At 50.6% G+C, this 15,807-nt stretch overlaps 7 protein-coding genes across 7 annotated transcripts, besides 3 other annotated features; all 7 read left to right on the top strand.

Moving 5' to 3' along the window:
* Positions 1-1,134, top strand: Tc00.1047053506999.10 (hypothetical protein, conserved; the record flags this gene model as incomplete). The annotated part of the gene is made up of 1 exon (XM_811034.1): positions 1-1,134. A coding segment is annotated over one exon (1,134 nt), but the record flags the coding sequence as incomplete, so codon positions are not given.
* Positions 1-15,807: part of a sequence feature (heterozygous, non-Esmeraldo-like haplotype) that runs on past the window's edge.
* Positions 1,717-3,987, top strand: Tc00.1047053506999.20 (hypothetical protein, conserved; the record flags this gene model as incomplete). Its single annotated transcript, XM_811035.1, has 1 exon — positions 1,717-3,987. One exon carries the CDS (start codon positions 1,717-1,719, stop codon positions 3,985-3,987), a length of 2,271 nt encoding a protein of 756 aa, XP_816128.1.
* Positions 4,370-4,394: a sequence feature (AT_rich).
* On the top strand, positions 4,634-6,274 carry Tc00.1047053506999.30 (hypothetical protein, conserved; the record flags this gene model as incomplete). The annotated part of the gene is made up of 1 exon (XM_811036.1): positions 4,634-6,274. The coding sequence occupies one exon, from the start codon at positions 4,634-4,636 to the stop codon at positions 6,272-6,274; it is 1,641 nt and encodes a 546-aa protein (XP_816129.1).
* Tc00.1047053506999.40 (metacaspase 5, putative) lies at positions 6,630-7,958 on the top strand (the record flags this gene model as incomplete). The annotated part of the gene is made up of 1 exon (XM_811037.1): positions 6,630-7,958. The coding sequence occupies one exon, from the start codon at positions 6,630-6,632 to the stop codon at positions 7,956-7,958; it is 1,329 nt and encodes a 442-aa protein (XP_816130.1).
* Positions 8,652-9,794, top strand: Tc00.1047053506999.50 (hypothetical protein, conserved; the record flags this gene model as incomplete). Its single annotated transcript, XM_811038.1, has 1 exon — positions 8,652-9,794. The coding sequence occupies one exon, from the start codon at positions 8,652-8,654 to the stop codon at positions 9,792-9,794; it is 1,143 nt and encodes a 380-aa protein (XP_816131.1).
* Positions 10,257-10,327: a sequence feature (T-rich).
* On the top strand, positions 10,395-14,300 carry Tc00.1047053506999.60 (hypothetical protein, conserved; the record flags this gene model as incomplete). Its single annotated transcript, XM_811039.1, has 1 exon — positions 10,395-14,300. The coding sequence occupies one exon, from the start codon at positions 10,395-10,397 to the stop codon at positions 14,298-14,300; it is 3,906 nt and encodes a 1,301-aa protein (XP_816132.1).
* Positions 14,832-15,791, top strand: Tc00.1047053506999.70 (chaperone DnaJ protein, putative; the record flags this gene model as incomplete). Its single annotated transcript, XM_811040.1, has 1 exon — positions 14,832-15,791. The coding sequence occupies one exon, from the start codon at positions 14,832-14,834 to the stop codon at positions 15,789-15,791; it is 960 nt and encodes a 319-aa protein (XP_816133.1).

Here is a 15,807-nt window from a genome sequence, read left to right on the forward strand (position 1 = left end):
GTTTACTGTTCCGCAAGAAATTCCTCTCATGTATCCTTCTGCGAAGTGTCCAACCAGAAATATGCCGAAGATGGACGGTATTTGTTGGGTGCTCGAATTGGGGGCGGTTCCTACAAATTTTTTCTTTGGGCATTAGATGCGTTGGATTTTGTGCCTGGTCTGTGGGAGGCGTACAATTGGGCCCTGCAGATGGAGTGGCGGCTCACGGTGCACTGCGTAAAGGGTCTGGGGACGGGTGCTATTTTACTATATAGGGAGGCTGCCCAACCTGTTTGGCGCATCATGAATTATGCGGCGCGTTCCTTCGCCACCCTTGTGGGTGACCTGGCTCCATTGCTCTCGGATTTGCTCCATCTCTCGGATTTCAAGAGTTTCCTTCGAAAAAGTGTGCTATTTTTATGGCATTTGGAACTTCATTTGCTCGCTGCGGAGTCAAAGTTGATTTGGCAGCTGCTTTGTTACTTTGTTACGTGTATGAATATGCCCTTGGGACTTGGGTTCAATATGGCCCGTGATGCACTTGGCTGGGTGCGGTACGCGTTGGGGCTTTACACCACCACGACGCTCTCTGCTCATGTCTTTGTTGCAGTGATCCAGACAGCCTTCATTTTGATTGCCTTACGTAATGAACTACGCAACATCGCCACACGTGAACGTGAGAAATATCCTTCCTTTGTGCGGCGGTATACCGGTGGGGGTTTTGTGATTATGTTGCTGGCCTTTACAAGAGTGCATTCGATGCTCACAATTCGATACGTTGGGGCACACTTCATGGTGCTGCTCATGCTCATTGGACTCTCCACGCTTCCTTTCTTTGTCAAGCCGTACAATCTGGCCCTGTGTGTGGGCTTTCCATGTGTTTCCTCGTACACGTGCCTGGCGTTTTTTAGAAAAAATCCGGAGCGGAAGCATGTGATTTGTCTATCGGTAGTCAAGGGACTGTTTGTCATTGTGATTGATCGTACAATAGGCAAATTTGTCGCGCAAATCCTGCGGGAGATGTTTTTTTTTTCCATTGGTGCGTTACTCCTCCTTGGCTTTTTTTCAGCATGGCAAAGGGGGATTCACATTCGCCTCGCAAAATTGTGCCGGCGTTTGCGGTCTGACGGGACGAGACGTGAGGGGCGCCTCTGAGATCTCGGACGCCCCGCAGCGGGCCGGTGGGATGCGTGGATTGCTGGGAACAGAGAAGCCTCGTACAGCCAAAACAATCGGATTTTTGGCGGGTCCTCTTTCGGTGTATTTTAATCAAAAAAAAAAAAAGAGGAGTCGGTCGAAGAGCGTGGAGGAATGACTTAATTAACGGCGAGACAAACAAATGGACGGAGAGGACTGGGCTGTGGAGGGGGAAGCTTCGGTCAAGTGCTTTGTTTTTTTGCTACGCGAGGGGCGGGGGTTGGAAGGCTCCCTTTTCCTGCCTCTTTTTATGTTGTTGTTATTGTTGTTTGCATTTTTTTCTCTTTTGGTCTGCGGTGTCTTCCGTGTCGTTGCCACACAAACGCACACACGATCGTCGATTCGCAAATTTTATTTTATTTTTTGCCTTTTTTTGTTTGTGTGTGCGAACCTCCTGCGCATTTGACACCGCCTGGTGGGGTCTTCTGCTTCCTCGCTTTGGTTCCCGGCGGGACGAGGGCCAACTGCATAAAAAAAAAAAAACGGAGGCAAAAGGGGTGTTGGAGAGGAGGAGGGAAAATCAAGCAAAAAAGAAAAAGAATGAGGTCGACTGCATCGGAGTTTCCACCCACGCTCGTCGCTGCCGTGCGATCCGGGTTTGATGCGTTCGTCCAGCTCCAGCGTGTCCGCCTTGGCAAGTGCACGGATGAACTTCCCAGGTCGCTCGCGGAGGGATTTGGGTCGTGTGAGCCTGTTGCCACCCCCGCACCCATCACTAACACTGCTGCTACTGCTGCTGTATGCACCGTCAATGGTAGTCATAATCATCATAATGATAAGAGCACGACGGCATTCCCGCAAACGTTATGTGGGTGGTCGGATTTGCTTCTTTCGCGACTGAAGGCGATTAACGATGTGTCAGTGGTGGACCCGACAGCAGAGGTGGTGTGGGAGCTGGTCTCTGTCGTCATTGCTATCCTGGAGAATGGCGGTGATGACGGAGTCATTGCGAGTGGACCGTATTTGGAGTGGTATCGCAGCCGTTTTGTGAGCATGGACGCCATTTATGGGCTGCGAAGCACGCTGAATGCGGTGCCTCCCCGAGCAACTCTTTCGTCCGCGGCAGAAGAAGATCTTTTCGAGGGGCTTCTAGGGCCCTACATGATATCCATCCAGCGGGCCTTTCTTGCCGGCCTATTTCCTGTTGCGGCGGAACTTATCAGCTCTCTCGTGGACTACCTGCGTTCTTGTGAGATAGACCCTTTTGACGCGGAGGACGAGAGCGCATTGGCCGACGTGATTCGTCTCTTCCTGGAGACGCCAAGAAACAGCACAGAACACAGAGAATGGACGAGTACAGCAAACCTTCTTATCGTCGATTGTAAACGCGTCTTTACAAGAGCAGGTGATGAATCTAATTTGATTGTCCAGGCGGCACAACAACTAAAGTCTTTGTGTTTGGACCTTCTTTTAATGGTGAGTGGTGACGCGGCACTGATTTTGGACACATGCCATTTGCTAGAGCTAGATGTCATGGATTACGTCGCTGCGGTATGCGCCGTCTGCAAGCCGTATATAGCTCTTCGCCAGTTGCACCACCTATATCAAAGTGCATTGGACACGTGGGGAGGCTCTGTGAAAGGGCCATGGTACGTTGGTGTCGTTGAGCGGCTATTGGCTAGCCGGTGTATGGCAGATGTGGTTTGCGCCATGGAGCTTGTTGGGCGAGCCGTGCGTTGCAAAGAGTACTTGCCAAAACCGCCGAGCGAAGACAGTAACGTTGTTTCCTCTCCACCGGCTAACAGTGTGGAAGAGGAGGACGATGTTTCAGGTGTAGAGATTACGAGCGAAGCACCTGCTGACCCAAAACTACTCCGACGCTTTGCCCTGCTCTTTATGGCTGCTCATTTGGCCGACATTTGTGCACCCCCACTTGGCGCGCCTGTGGAGCAAATAGAAGTTACTTTTGTCCGGAATGAACTTGTGGAGGACTTTGTTGCCTTATTTCGGCACCATCCACTGCTCTGGCGCACGGCAGCCATGTACGTGGTGTACTCGCCTCTTATGAATCCCGCCATTTTGTACCGCATCGTGACAGAGCGGGCTGGAAATGCAGTGAGTGATCGCTACACTTTTTTGGCGTGCCACACTTTTATCTGCTCCTCTTGGGAGGAGACGAGCGCCTTTCAGGTGGCACTACGCCGTCTGCTGCGCGAGAAGTACCCTTTGAGCGAGACATTAGATAAGTGGATTGCATCAGTTGACTACTATAGACGCAAAGCGATCGAGGTACTACATGAGAAAATCATCAATGAACGATGGGCCTGTGGTGAAACGGCCCCTGCTGTTTGGTTGGCCGTCGAGTGCCAGCAATCCAAGTCACTGCAGATACGTTTTGAAAGGATCCTGCGGTCACCGGGGGCCCTAGAGAGTGTGGAGGTCTATGTTGTGGGTCAGGCAGTAAATAACAACTTTATTTCGGTTGACACGAGCTCCAACCTTCGAATGCTAAATGTTCTGCGTGTTTGTGCTGCCGTGTCCGAGTACCGAAGGGCTATCGGTAGCTTGCAGGGGCTTGACGGGCAAAAAGACCCGGTGCGCAGCCCCGACACCATTCACTGGGTGCTGCGCGCTGCGGAGAAGGCTCTTTGTTGCACTGCGTCGTTCAGGATGCATCCGAGCACAGTGTTGGCCCTCGTGGAGCAGACGGTAGATGTTGCGCTCCGTCTTCCAGAAGAGCAGCGTCCGAGAAAGTTCATTCCTCTTCTCTCTCACGCGCTGGAGCTAGTGTTGGCGTATCACTCCGAAAAGCGTTCCCAACACGCAGCACATGCGTCTGCCATTCGGGAAAAGATCATGAGGCTGTTGTAGGATGACGGTCGAATTTCAATGGAAAAGCAAAGCAAAAGAAAAATCCTGCTCTGCACGCTGTCGGGCGTTCTTGAGGAAAAAATTATGGGATTTCTCTCGTTCTTTATACATTTATCTATTTTTTTTTCTCCTTGTGTCTGTGAGTGTGGCGCCGGTGTGTATTCTTGCTGAGGGGTGAGAGGTGCAGGGAAGAGGCATGAGGGGCGAGTGGAGGAGAGGGGCGATTTAATAAAACTGGCCGTAAGGGATAGATAGATGAAATTAACGCCGTTTGGGTTCGAGGGAGCAGCTGAAAAGAGAGACACCGCAACACAAGAATACCCTCGGAGAGATTGGAGGGTGGGGAAATAATTCTCTGCTTCATTCTGCGGCTGGTAGAATCTATTATTATTATTATTATTTTTAATGCTTTTTCTTCTTCTTTTTTTAAAACAAATTTATGTAGGCTCGTGACGTGTGGCCCCCGCCTCTTCAACACCACTTGTTTTTTATTTTTATTTTTACCAGGGGGTTGGTAGGGACTGGGAGTGTGCGTGCGTGCAGCGAAAGAAGAGAAGAGAATAACAACACGATCGGTGCGTGAGTGGGAAGTACGTAGTAAAATCCCGCCCAGGACTTTACTTATTTATTTTTCCTGGCCGGCCAAATGAAGGAACGCAGTGCCGAGCTGCGCTTCCACCCCGTCATGCTGGCGATGCTGATGGTGATGGTTATGATTGGCTTCGCGCTGGGCTACCATCATGGCGTGAAGGCGTGGGAAAAGGATTTTGTGAACAAATACGAGCAAAGCCATGGGCGCGAGCTGCATGCTGGCTCCATGCTTGGGGTTTGTGGCGACGAGCTTTTCCTTCTTAGCAACAATGTCTCGTCGAAGAACCAAACCATCCATGCCGTACAGAACGAGAATGCAGGAATTGAGCAGGAAATGAAGAAGCTTTCGCAGGAGTTCAAGTCTGTCACGGATCTGGTGGATAAGTGCCGGGCTGAGATCACCATCATCGGCGAAGAGGGAAGCAGGAGGGATGGGGATCCCCACTTGGAGTTGAAGGCGATAGAAAACGAGCTACGCGTTCTGAGGGAGCTGTTGAGCAACCTGACGGAGGGTGAGGGGATGCACAGAGTACATATTCATGGGTTACTGGGATCCATGCGGGAAAAGCACAAACACTTCTGCGGCAGGCTCCCAGGATGCACGTTGCTCTCCGATGAATCCATCTTGCGGCGATGGAAAGAAGTCCTTTACAATTCTTCCCAAAGAAGGATGCTGAAGGAGGCAGATCGCATGCGGAGGATGAAGTGGAGGTATGACAAGCAGACCCCGCAAGAAAGGGAATCCATCTACTTCTCGGGGAGGGAAGAAGGGGGAAAGGTTCCCACTTATTTTGGCCGCACTGGCAACTCCTCACTGCTGTTGGCTCAGGGTCAAATGTCTCAGGTGGTTGTGTCCACCGCCCTGGAACGCGTGCTGCTTCTTCAGCGGTTCGCTCTCTGCGCCTACCGCACAAATAACCCTAACATCACTTTCCCCTCCATCTTCCAATGGAGCGCGAGCTCTGAAAACACCGTTGCCGATCTGCGTGATTTGGTAGAAACACCGCTTCTCACTTTCTGTATGGATTGCGCGGAGGTGGAAATCACGAGTGACATTGCGCAGTTGTGTTTAAAGGCTCCAGAGGGCGAAAACGGATACGGTAAACGCGACTTTTGGGCCATGCGATCCATGCTGCTTCCACACTCGGGCGTGGTCCATGATGCAAAGAACTTCTACACAGCACACGCACTCACAAACCGAAAAGTGTTGGCTGTTGTGGCGCATAATTCAGTACGTGACTGCCTTGCACATTTCGATGATCCACGCGGGGACCACTTTTTGTACCTATTGGCCAATTTCCCGGAAGGAAGGACACGTTTTGAGAATCATGTGAGTAACAACACTCTACATCAGTGCTCCCCGACGGCGGCGCAGTTGGCAAAGCGCATCACACAAGTCTTGGAAGAGGGAAAATTGGATGGCGTCAATTCAAGCTTTGACGCCGTGTACATGAGCGTGTCCAGTGAGATATGGAAGGAGTTACGGGGTATTGAGAAGAAACTTCCGTGGTGGGGAATGGCGTTGTTCCGCCAGGGTGAAATTGCCAGCGCCCACGATGAGTTAGTGGATTTGACTATCATTGGAAGAGCGCATGGGATTCTTGTGAGTCCGTTCCTCGCTCCCAGTCAGTACGTTCTGGAGAGTTTCTTGCTCTCGCATGGGCTGCAGCCCATGGGCCGAGTGTGGTTCTTTTAGTGTACGTGCTTGTGAATCAGTTATGAGTGCCGGTCTCTAACGGAGGATCGGCGATACATTCGCAGAATTTCTGCCTAAAAGGTCTGCCGCGATTACGCTTGGGCGAGCGAGATGATGGGAATGAGCCACGCGCACAAAGAAAAAACAGCAGGAAATGCCACTCCTCTCTTTTACGGTCATTGTATTTTTCTCTTTTTTTTTTTTTTTATCGCTTTGAATGAAGGGGTTTGTCGAGTAAAGGCCTTTGGAGAGTAATTCGTAGTAAATAACACCTTTGCAAACACACACATAAACACGCATTGAAACAAGCAGAGGGGACAGTAGTATATAATTAAACAACAAAAAGTCCAACAAAATGGACCTGCTTCTTGGCGTACTTTCAAGTGGCATATTACAGAACGCCTTGCCGTTTGTTGCTGGTGTTGGAAGGGTAAAACGGCCAAAGCGCGTCAAACTCGAGGAGGCGTTTCGCGAGGCACACTTGTGCCGTCCGGTCATTCCTTACAGGGCCCCCACGCCGTACACTGGCGGTCGCGTGAAGGCGCTGTTTGTAGGCATCAACTACACAGGAACACGAAATAAGCTCAGTGGGTGTGTTAACGATGTCCGACAAATGCTTGGAACGCTGCAGCGGATTCAGTTTCCCATTTCGGAGTGTTGTATTCTGGTGGATGACATGCGGTTTCCTAACTTTACGGCTTTGCCAACCCGTGAAAATATTATTAAGCACATGGCATGGTTGGTGCACGATGTTCGACCAGGGGATGTGCTGTTTTTTCACTACTCTGGGCATGGGACAGAGACCAAGGCGGAGCGCGACTCGGAGGAGTTGTACGACCAATGTCTTGTGCCGCTCGACTACCAGGTGCAGGGCGCCATATTGGATGATGACTTGTTTGAGTTGCTTGTCAAAGGGCTTCCAGCCGGGGTACGTATGACGGCTGTCTTTGACTGTTGTCACTCCGCCTCGCTGTTGGATCTTCCATTCGCCTTTGTGGGAAACAATAACTTTTACTCGGGGGGGAGGCACGAAATGCGGAAGGTGCGGGCCAACAATTTTTCCATGGGCGATGTGGTGGTTTTTAGCGGGTGCGATGACTCTGGGACGAGCGCAGATGTGTCAAATGTGTCTTCGTTTGGATCTGGCCTTGTGGCTTCCGGCGGCGCTGCAACACAGGCTCTCACCTGGGCGTTGGTGAACACATCTCAACTTAGCTACGCGGATATCTTTATCCGGACAAGAGAGATATTGCGTCAGAAGGGGTACAAACAGGTACCTCAGCTCTCCAGCTCAAAACCGGTGGATTTGTATAGGCCATTCTCTCTGTTTGGTCCAATTACAGTAAACACCAGTCTCATTCATTATGTGCCACAACAATACCTACAGCCATGGGGGCCGCCACAACCGTACTACCCTCCACCGCAGCCTCAACAGCCGTATTACCCTCCGCCGCAGCCTCAGCAGCCGTATTACCCTTCATCGCAGCTTCCAACGCAGTACAATAATTTGGCGCCTACGGCTGGAATTCCTCTCATGACGTCGTCAAGTGAACTGCCTCCAGGGCAATACCCACAAGCTCTTTCTGGAGATCAGAACGGTGGAGTGCCTCCACAGTATCCATCAGATCAATCTACATATTATTCTTCTGCGCAGTACCTCAGTGGAGTAGGAAAGCCCCTGTGAGTTTTATTTCTTAAAAGAGTATTTGGGGCCTTTTGCAAAAGAGAAAAAAAAAGAAATAACGTGAAGCTGAAAGCACGAATAACAAATAACAATCATGTTATATATATATATATGGAATTAAATGTGCGTGTGTGTTTTGTTGCGGTCTTCGATTTTTTGTTTTGGCGGCGTGTGGTGGGCAGGGAGGAGAGGCATTTTTTTTGGCCTGGTGACCACACCCGCGTGCTTTTTTTCTCACCTTTGCTTCTTTTTCTTCTTGTTTAGGTGCTCAAAGGATGCTGCGGTCATCCCTTTTTTTCCTTTTTTGATTTCAGTCGCAGTTGTTGCGTCCAATGGGACACACGGACAACAACTGTTCGTTCATGTGCGAGCGAATTGCCCGTCTCTTTCCCGAATTTTGTGGGTGTTGCTGCAGGTGGACTGAGGGAATTGTGGATCCTTTTTTTTTTTTTGTCTGCCCGTCATACCCTTCTGAGACAAATATTTTTGTTTTTTTCCTCCCAACGAAAGGCAAATAGAAAGAAAAAACTCTTTCTTTTTTGGGGTGGGTGGGGGTTGGGCGGTGTGTGTCTTTTTAATTCTTCTTGCTGGCTTATTCCATTTTATTTTCTTTTTTTTGTTCTTTGCTTGGCTCCTGCGTGGCAGTCAAGGAATAACGATCACGAGAGGGTGGTAGGGAGCCGTGAGTCAATCATGTGGCTCCGTCGTCTGCCCCCCACACACTCGGGAGCCGCGTGCTCGGTGACGGTGCTTGCCAGGTGGTGCAGCACGCAGTCGGGCCGAGGGCCGGAAGGAAAAGAGAGCTCCTCGAAGGAGACGACGACGACGGAGGGCAAAAGCGAAGGTCTTTCCCTCACGAATACGAATAGCAGCGTGGAGAAAAAGGGCGGATTTCTGCAACCATCGGATGACGTTGTGCTGGAGTACGCTCGACACGCACTGGAGCGTGAAGGGCGCGACAAAAAACCCGAGGCAGTCATATGGCAATGGGATACGACGTATTCGCCGATTTTATCAAAAGGAAAGCAAAATTTCTACGATTACACGGACGACATTCCGAAGCATGTAAAGCCATTTTGGCATCATGAGTACTACCAACAGCGTGAGTACTTTCGATTGCAGCGAGAGAAGCGTCCACTGAGGGAGCAATTAAAAACCTGGGGTATTGTCGTGGCTTGTTTGTCTGTCGCAGGGGCGGCGCTCACGCTTATCCGCGTGTGGGTTGAGCAACCGAGAGAAATTCGTGAACTACGGGAAGAGCTGCTCCAGCAAACTTACGGTAAAGTATTGGAGCTTGCCGCAGGGCATGGCCAAAACATTGGAGCCTACCCGTATGCTGTGCACGAGGTTATTATGTGTGATTCCAACGCACAGCAGCTTCAAGCCTTGCGATACCGCCTTCCACGTACGTCCTATCCCAAGTATGACGTGCGCCGCGTACGGTCGGAGAATCTGGACATTTTTGCCGATGGAGAGTTTGACTGTGTGGTGGATATGTTTGGACTTTGTCATCTCCATGATCCTGTTAAGGCGCTTCGGCAAATGCAGCGCGTTGTAAAACCAAGCGGTCTCATTCTGCTTCTCGAGCACGGCAGCAGTCCCTACCCCCCCGTGAATTGGTTTTTGAGCTACTTTGAGCAGCGGCACAAGGTGAACACGCATGGGTGCAAGTGGAATTTGCCGATTCGGGAGTTTTTGAGGGAGTCACGCCTGGAGGTGAAGGAGCTTCGAAACATGCATTATGGAACGACTTACTACGTCGTGGCGTACCCGGAGGTATTAGAGGCCTTTAAGGATCGCGGTGCTGCTTCGGCGTCTGCGCTGGCTACTGCGTAATTCACTTAAAAGTCCCATTATTGTAACGAAAATATTCTTCGTTGTGCGTGTGTGTGTGTGGAGCTTGAGGAGTGGTACACCAGCTACGTTGTCGTCCGCTTTTTTTTTTCTCATTGTTTCCAATCTATTTTTTTATTGTTTTTCTTTCGGGCGGAAGGGTTGGGAGGGGGTTCCCTCCTCCTTCCGAGCGGAAGCAACAAAAACACGTTGCCCAATGCGCCGTTGACAAGAACGTGGTGCCACCGACTTTCTTTTCCCCCCACTCCCCCGTTTTGCCTTTTAAAGATGTATGGGGGTGGTGGTGTAGTTGCAGCGGAAAAAGAGGAGAAACGAAAAAAAAGAGGGGAGGGAGGTGGAGAGGCACATTTTCTTATTCCGCCCTGAGAGTGGAGGGCATGAGGAGCAAAGCAGAAAAATAAGGAACTCGATGATAGTTGCACCAGCACGTGAAGTGTAGGGTGCTTTTGTTTTTTTTTTCTTTTATTTCTACGCTCTTTTTGTTTTCTTAAACTCTTGTTTTTTTTTTTTTGTTTGTGAAGGCTGCTGGCAATAAGGAGGGGAAGAATACGAAAAGCGGCGGTGCTGGCTGGGAAGCTCTGAATGCAGGAGTGCTACAATCCGCAACACAGAATTCTTCCGGTGGGCAGTGGCGAATCAGCAGGGGCATTTGTTCCTCGTTGGACGCTGTGCGTTACATGTCTTCTGAATCACTTTGAGAGGCTCCCCACGAATGCTGCCGTTCAGGCGCTTCAGGACACCGAGTTTCTGTTGCAGCAAAGTTTTTCCCCTCTTTTCCCTAACCAAGGTGTGGGGATTGGAGGCGAAAAACCGTCAGTTGGTTCTGCAACGCCAAGTGTCTCACCTGAGTCACTGTGGGAATCATTCATGTCCTTTCAGGATGTGCTTGCGCAGCTGGCAGAAATGTTGTGTGCTTCGTCCTCGTTGCATCTTCAGGCACAGCTTTACAGAGCAAGTTTGACGCTGCTTAGTCTCTTGTTCACGCTGTTGAGGGAGGCTGAGAGACAAATTTCAAAGATGAACGGAACGGCGTACATCCTGGAAGGAGATAATTTGGAATTGGGGGATCGTGGCACTGGGAAAGGTGGGGCTTCCATTTGTCTTGTGACCCTTCCAGTTCTTGCACGTCGCATGTGCGATGCGGTGCGCATGGGGCTTTCAAAAGAGGGGGATTCCCCCGCGGGCCTCCTTCTGTTGACAGATTTGGCTGAAATGAGCCCCACCTTCCTGCGGGTTCTTTCTGAGCATTGCGTGCTCTCCGTCTGCGCCCTCCTGACCTCCCTCAGTAATGCGTACAGGGTGGAGTTGACGCTCTATCTGCTTCACCAGGTCTTTGAGACATGCGCAATTCATCCGACATGGCTGGAGAGCCTGGCGGTCGTGCTCTCTGGAAACATGATCTGCGATGCACTGGGTGATTCTTTTTTGGATTTTTTGGCAGGGACATTGGATACCTTTAGGGACGATGAACCGGTTGTTGTGAACGCGCTTTCCCTCGCAAGATTCCTTGTGACCTACGAGACCACAAGGACGGCGCTCCTGTTCTCCAAACTAACTAACACAACCAGAGCCGGTAAAGGTGACTTTGCGCAAATAGTACCGTTGAGACTTCTCCGTCATTTAACTTTGCTGTTACTGGACCTTGATGCTGACATCATTGTGGCTGCGTCTGAGACCATGCGGGAAATTATCGTTGCAACGCAGCCGCCGGGAGGAGAGTCCACCAACATCGCGGATTACGTCATTGAGTCGCTTAGAACAGCATCGGTGTATTCTGCGGTGGTGCTTGTGTCTTTGTTAAATGCACTCCCAACCGAAGTGGTGCCGGCGGGACCCGTTCTCCGTGTCATTTTTGAACTTGCAGGCAACAACGAAATCGCCTTTGAGGAGGCAGTTCGAGGACCACATTTCTTGGCCTCTGTCAAAGGTCATCTCAGCAATATCAATTATGTGGCCCAAAGTGTCGCGCACGCTGCGGAGTGTGGAGGCCGCACCTCTCTTCACTGCTTTTTGCTTCAAATTCGTGCATTGGAGGCCGCTTGTGGCGGAATAAACGCAGGTACATGCACCATCATCCCGGAGACGGTTTCTGTTATTGCGAATACATTGCTGCAACTTGTAACGAAGGAACGTGGTCCTGCACTCACTGAAGATGAGTTAACCGATGGCCAATGGCTATTTAATAATCGTTTTTTCACTCTCACCAACGAGCCGCTTTGGGATCTCATTTTTGGAGTGGCGTTTTTGCTTCCTGCCGTTCAGGGGGCTTTTCTTCCTCTTGCCACTGAGATCATTGCCGAGGCTTTGCGTCGATTTTCGGAATTTGACTTTGTCTCTTTTGACGGTCGGTCGCTTCTATTTGACGGGCCCACCGGGAACGTGTTGTTGGTTCTCAGCGCCGCCGTGCTGGAGCACATGAGCGCTGACGGGGATGAAGGAAACACGGCCGACAGACTTGTTAAGCGGCAGGTGCGCCAACTTTTTGAAAAGGATCTTCTTACTTTTTTGCTTCGCGTCTCGGGGGACTCTTTCTCGCATCGGGGACGTATTTTGTATCATTTTATGCGTCTTGTGGAGTCAAACCGTAATGGGAGGAGCGCGGACCTGCCGGCTGCAACTGTTTTGGACGGTTCCTCGTCGCCGAGGGCGCTGCTCGAGAAGTCGTTTCGCCACCATCCTCACTGGGCGGCCTCTCTTCTCTTGGCACTTGCAATGACTGGCTGCCCCCAGCCGGTGGAAGTTCAGGAGCTGGAAGAATTTTTATTTAAACAAATTTCCATACTTCCCTGGTTTTTGCGGGATGCAAAGCGGGCATTAACAGCGGACGGCGCCGAAGATCTCTGTAGTACTCCTATGGGGAATGAAGATTGCGCCATTGCTGCTCTCACAGCACTGAAGGCCAGTGCAGCCTATCACAAATGGAGGGGTGAATTACCCCACCGAGAATTTTTTCAAGTGGATTCTGTATTGGCAACAGGCCGAGTGTGTGATGTGCCGGAGGAGCTTTCTTTTATCTTCTTTCAGCTGTTTCGCTCGGAGGAGAGATCGTGGCTGGAGGCTTTGAAGTCGTGTAGCTGGGGAACAGGTCTGCTAGCCGTCTTGGTCTCGTCCAGCATCATGCACATGAAACGCGATTTCCCCAAGGAGAGTGTGAAGGAGGCATATGATTATCTCTTTTCAGATGGAGCTTCACAGAACAGTGATGTAGAAATGGCTCTCTGTCGTCTTGTGGTGACACTTGCCCCTACGTGTCACCTTTTTCTTTCACAGCTCTTTGGGATTGTGCGTCGGTCGGTTGCCGATAACCTTTCTCTTGGCTGCTGTGTTATTTGTTTCTTGTGTCAATGTGTTTCCCTGGCTGTGGGCGAGGAGGTGCCCAACTCGACAGCCTTCATTCGTACACTGCTCGAACAACACGTAACGCCTTGCCTGCTGTTTAGAGAAAACCCTGCTCTTACAGGATATGTGGCACGTCTCGTCGTGCTAACTCTCGCCCGGATTCCAGTGGCCATGGCGAGTTGTTGCGATCATACCCTTTTCAGGTGGTCCATGCAACACGTAACACACCCAAAGGCACAAGTGTACACATGGCATGTTGTCTTTCTTTTGCTGGAGCGTGTGCATGGAAACGAGTTTGCATTAAGGTATGAGTCTGAACTCGAGATGAAGCTGCGAGCCGATGGGGGAGAGAAGCTTCCTCCATTTTTTGCGGCCGCTCTAGCAACAGTCAAGTGGATGGTGTGTGGTGCGATGCGACGACGTGGAGCTTGCCGTATGAACCCCGTTGTTACAATGCCATTGAAGGAATGGTCACAGGACTTGTCTCAACACGTGCTGCTGCGGGCTTTTATTATATCAACAGTCGAACGAGAGACAAGGGGGAATTTTCCAGATGCCAGTCTTCTAAATGTATCTCCCATGCTTCTCTCTTGGGCAAACGAAATGTTTGCTCGGCGATACGCCACAGTGGCTACGGCGCGTGTGTTCTACACATTAGTGAAAATTTCTCCGAAGCTTGGGGCCTCATTGGAGGCTCTAGGGTTGTTCCTGCAAATGACGAATGAAACCGAGACGGGTGCCTCTCCCACTGCTGAATCTTCACAGCCTTCTCTGATAGAGCAGCGGGCGTGGGTGTTTGCCGCCTTGGTTTTGTCCTGGCCTCCGTGGGGCGTGTCGGCTGGCTTGAGGGAGGCGGTGGACGCATTTCTCACAACTCTGGAGATGCCCCCGCGTGCGTGCAAAGGGAAAAAGAGACCACGCGAGCAGGAGGTGGATATTTTTCACACGCAGGAGGCCGGAGTCCGCCGTGCGATGGAGGCACTTGTGGAGGCGTGTGAGTGTCGGTCTGAAGAACATGGGACATTTCCACTGAACCGCCCGAAAGACTTTTTTCTCCTCAGACACGCCGCCCAACCAGATGCTAATGTCACACACGAGGTCATGTTTAAAGCAGTTCACGAAGGATGTGAGCTGTTTATTCCCTCCTAACAATAATAATGATACCGATGATGATGGTTTTAACCTTATTTTGTCTTTACGGATGGTGGTGGGTCGGAACCACTTTCAACAGAGTTCTTTTAGTTCCCTTTCTTTTTCTTCTTTAAGACCTTTTTTGGGTTTGTTTGATTTGGGGTGGTGTGTGTGTGTGTTCGTTATAGATATCTTTTTTTTTTTTTTTTTTGTGTGTGTGTGTGACAGAAGAGGGAGAGAGAGTTTGCTTTTTTTTTTTTTGCGGCGTAAGGACGCCTGCGGTGTTGCGTGCAGCGGATAACTTTCCTGTGGGGATGCACCATTTTCAGACGCGGATGGAGCGAAGCGCGGCAAAAATTTTATTTTTTTTTGTCTCGCTGCTTTTATTTCCTTTGGCTTTGGTTTCTAATGCGGATGCCGTGCAGCCCGTTGCTTGCGCCCACCCGTAGGCGCTGAATCTTAGGCGGGGGCACGCGAAGCAAAAAAAAAAAAAAGAAGAAAAAAGCAAATTGAGCGAAAAGCCACGCACACCGCACAAATAAAGTGCCCATGGAGAGCTCTCGCATTGACTGGATTATTGCCAATGAGAGGAATTACTACGGTATTTTAGGCATACCACGGGATGCGGATGAGAGGGACGTTCGTCGCAGCTACCTTACACTAGCCCTCCAACTCCATCCGGACAAAAACATCAATAACAAAAGGGCGGGGGAGGCATTTCGTGCAGTGGGCAAGGCATACGCCGTACTGAAGGATAAGAGGATGCGTATGATTTACGATGAGGGAGGCGTTGATAGAGTTCATGGGCTTGACGCGGAGGATCTGTCAATTAAAAACCTCATGGCTGCACTATCCAAACTTGTGGCTGCAAAAGTGCTTTGTATTGTGGCACGCAGAGCACATGCTGTCGAAATATTGAGGCAGAGGCATGGTTGGGTGGACGCATTCACTTCTTGGGGTCCGGCGGACGATTTCGCATGTCTCCAGAAATCGCCCCGAGAAGCGGCCAGGCGCATTGTACGGAAGGTGTTTATTTCTGTCTTTATGTTTTTTCTTTGCGTTTCAGTCGGCCATACTTTTCTTCAATTTATTAGGAGGACGCCCAATGAAGGGTCGAGTGAGGAACCGTACCGTCGGCTGTCACGGTATAACTCCAACGACACGGGCGCCACGTTCACGATTCGTGTGTTACGTGGTGGAAAGATGACGGACACTGTCATTTGGAGGCCTTCCAGCATCAGTGAAAATGACGCCAGAGCGCTGGTGCTTCAGTGGATTCATGAGATGTGCCCTACAGAAAAGCTCTTGTCATGGGCGTCGCGAGAGCGCTATAATCGCACGGCCACTCTTCGTGTTGGCCGGAAGTTGAGGGCGGCACCGAGTCCAAACCGTGCCTTAAGGCGGAAATGGGCTCCCAAAGGCTGGAAAGTAAAATTTCAAGAATTTTTTCCCATCACCTCTGCTGAGGATTTATATGTGCCTTTACCTCTGTGTGAAGGCGTGGGATAAATCCCATTCGCCCAGG

Source organism: Trypanosoma cruzi, genomic scaffold (genome assembly GCF_000209065.1).
Source record: "Trypanosoma cruzi strain CL Brener 1047053516807 genomic scaffold, whole genome shotgun sequence".
In the NCBI taxonomy this organism is placed as follows: Eukaryota; Euglenozoa; class Kinetoplastea; order Trypanosomatida; family Trypanosomatidae; genus Trypanosoma; species Trypanosoma cruzi.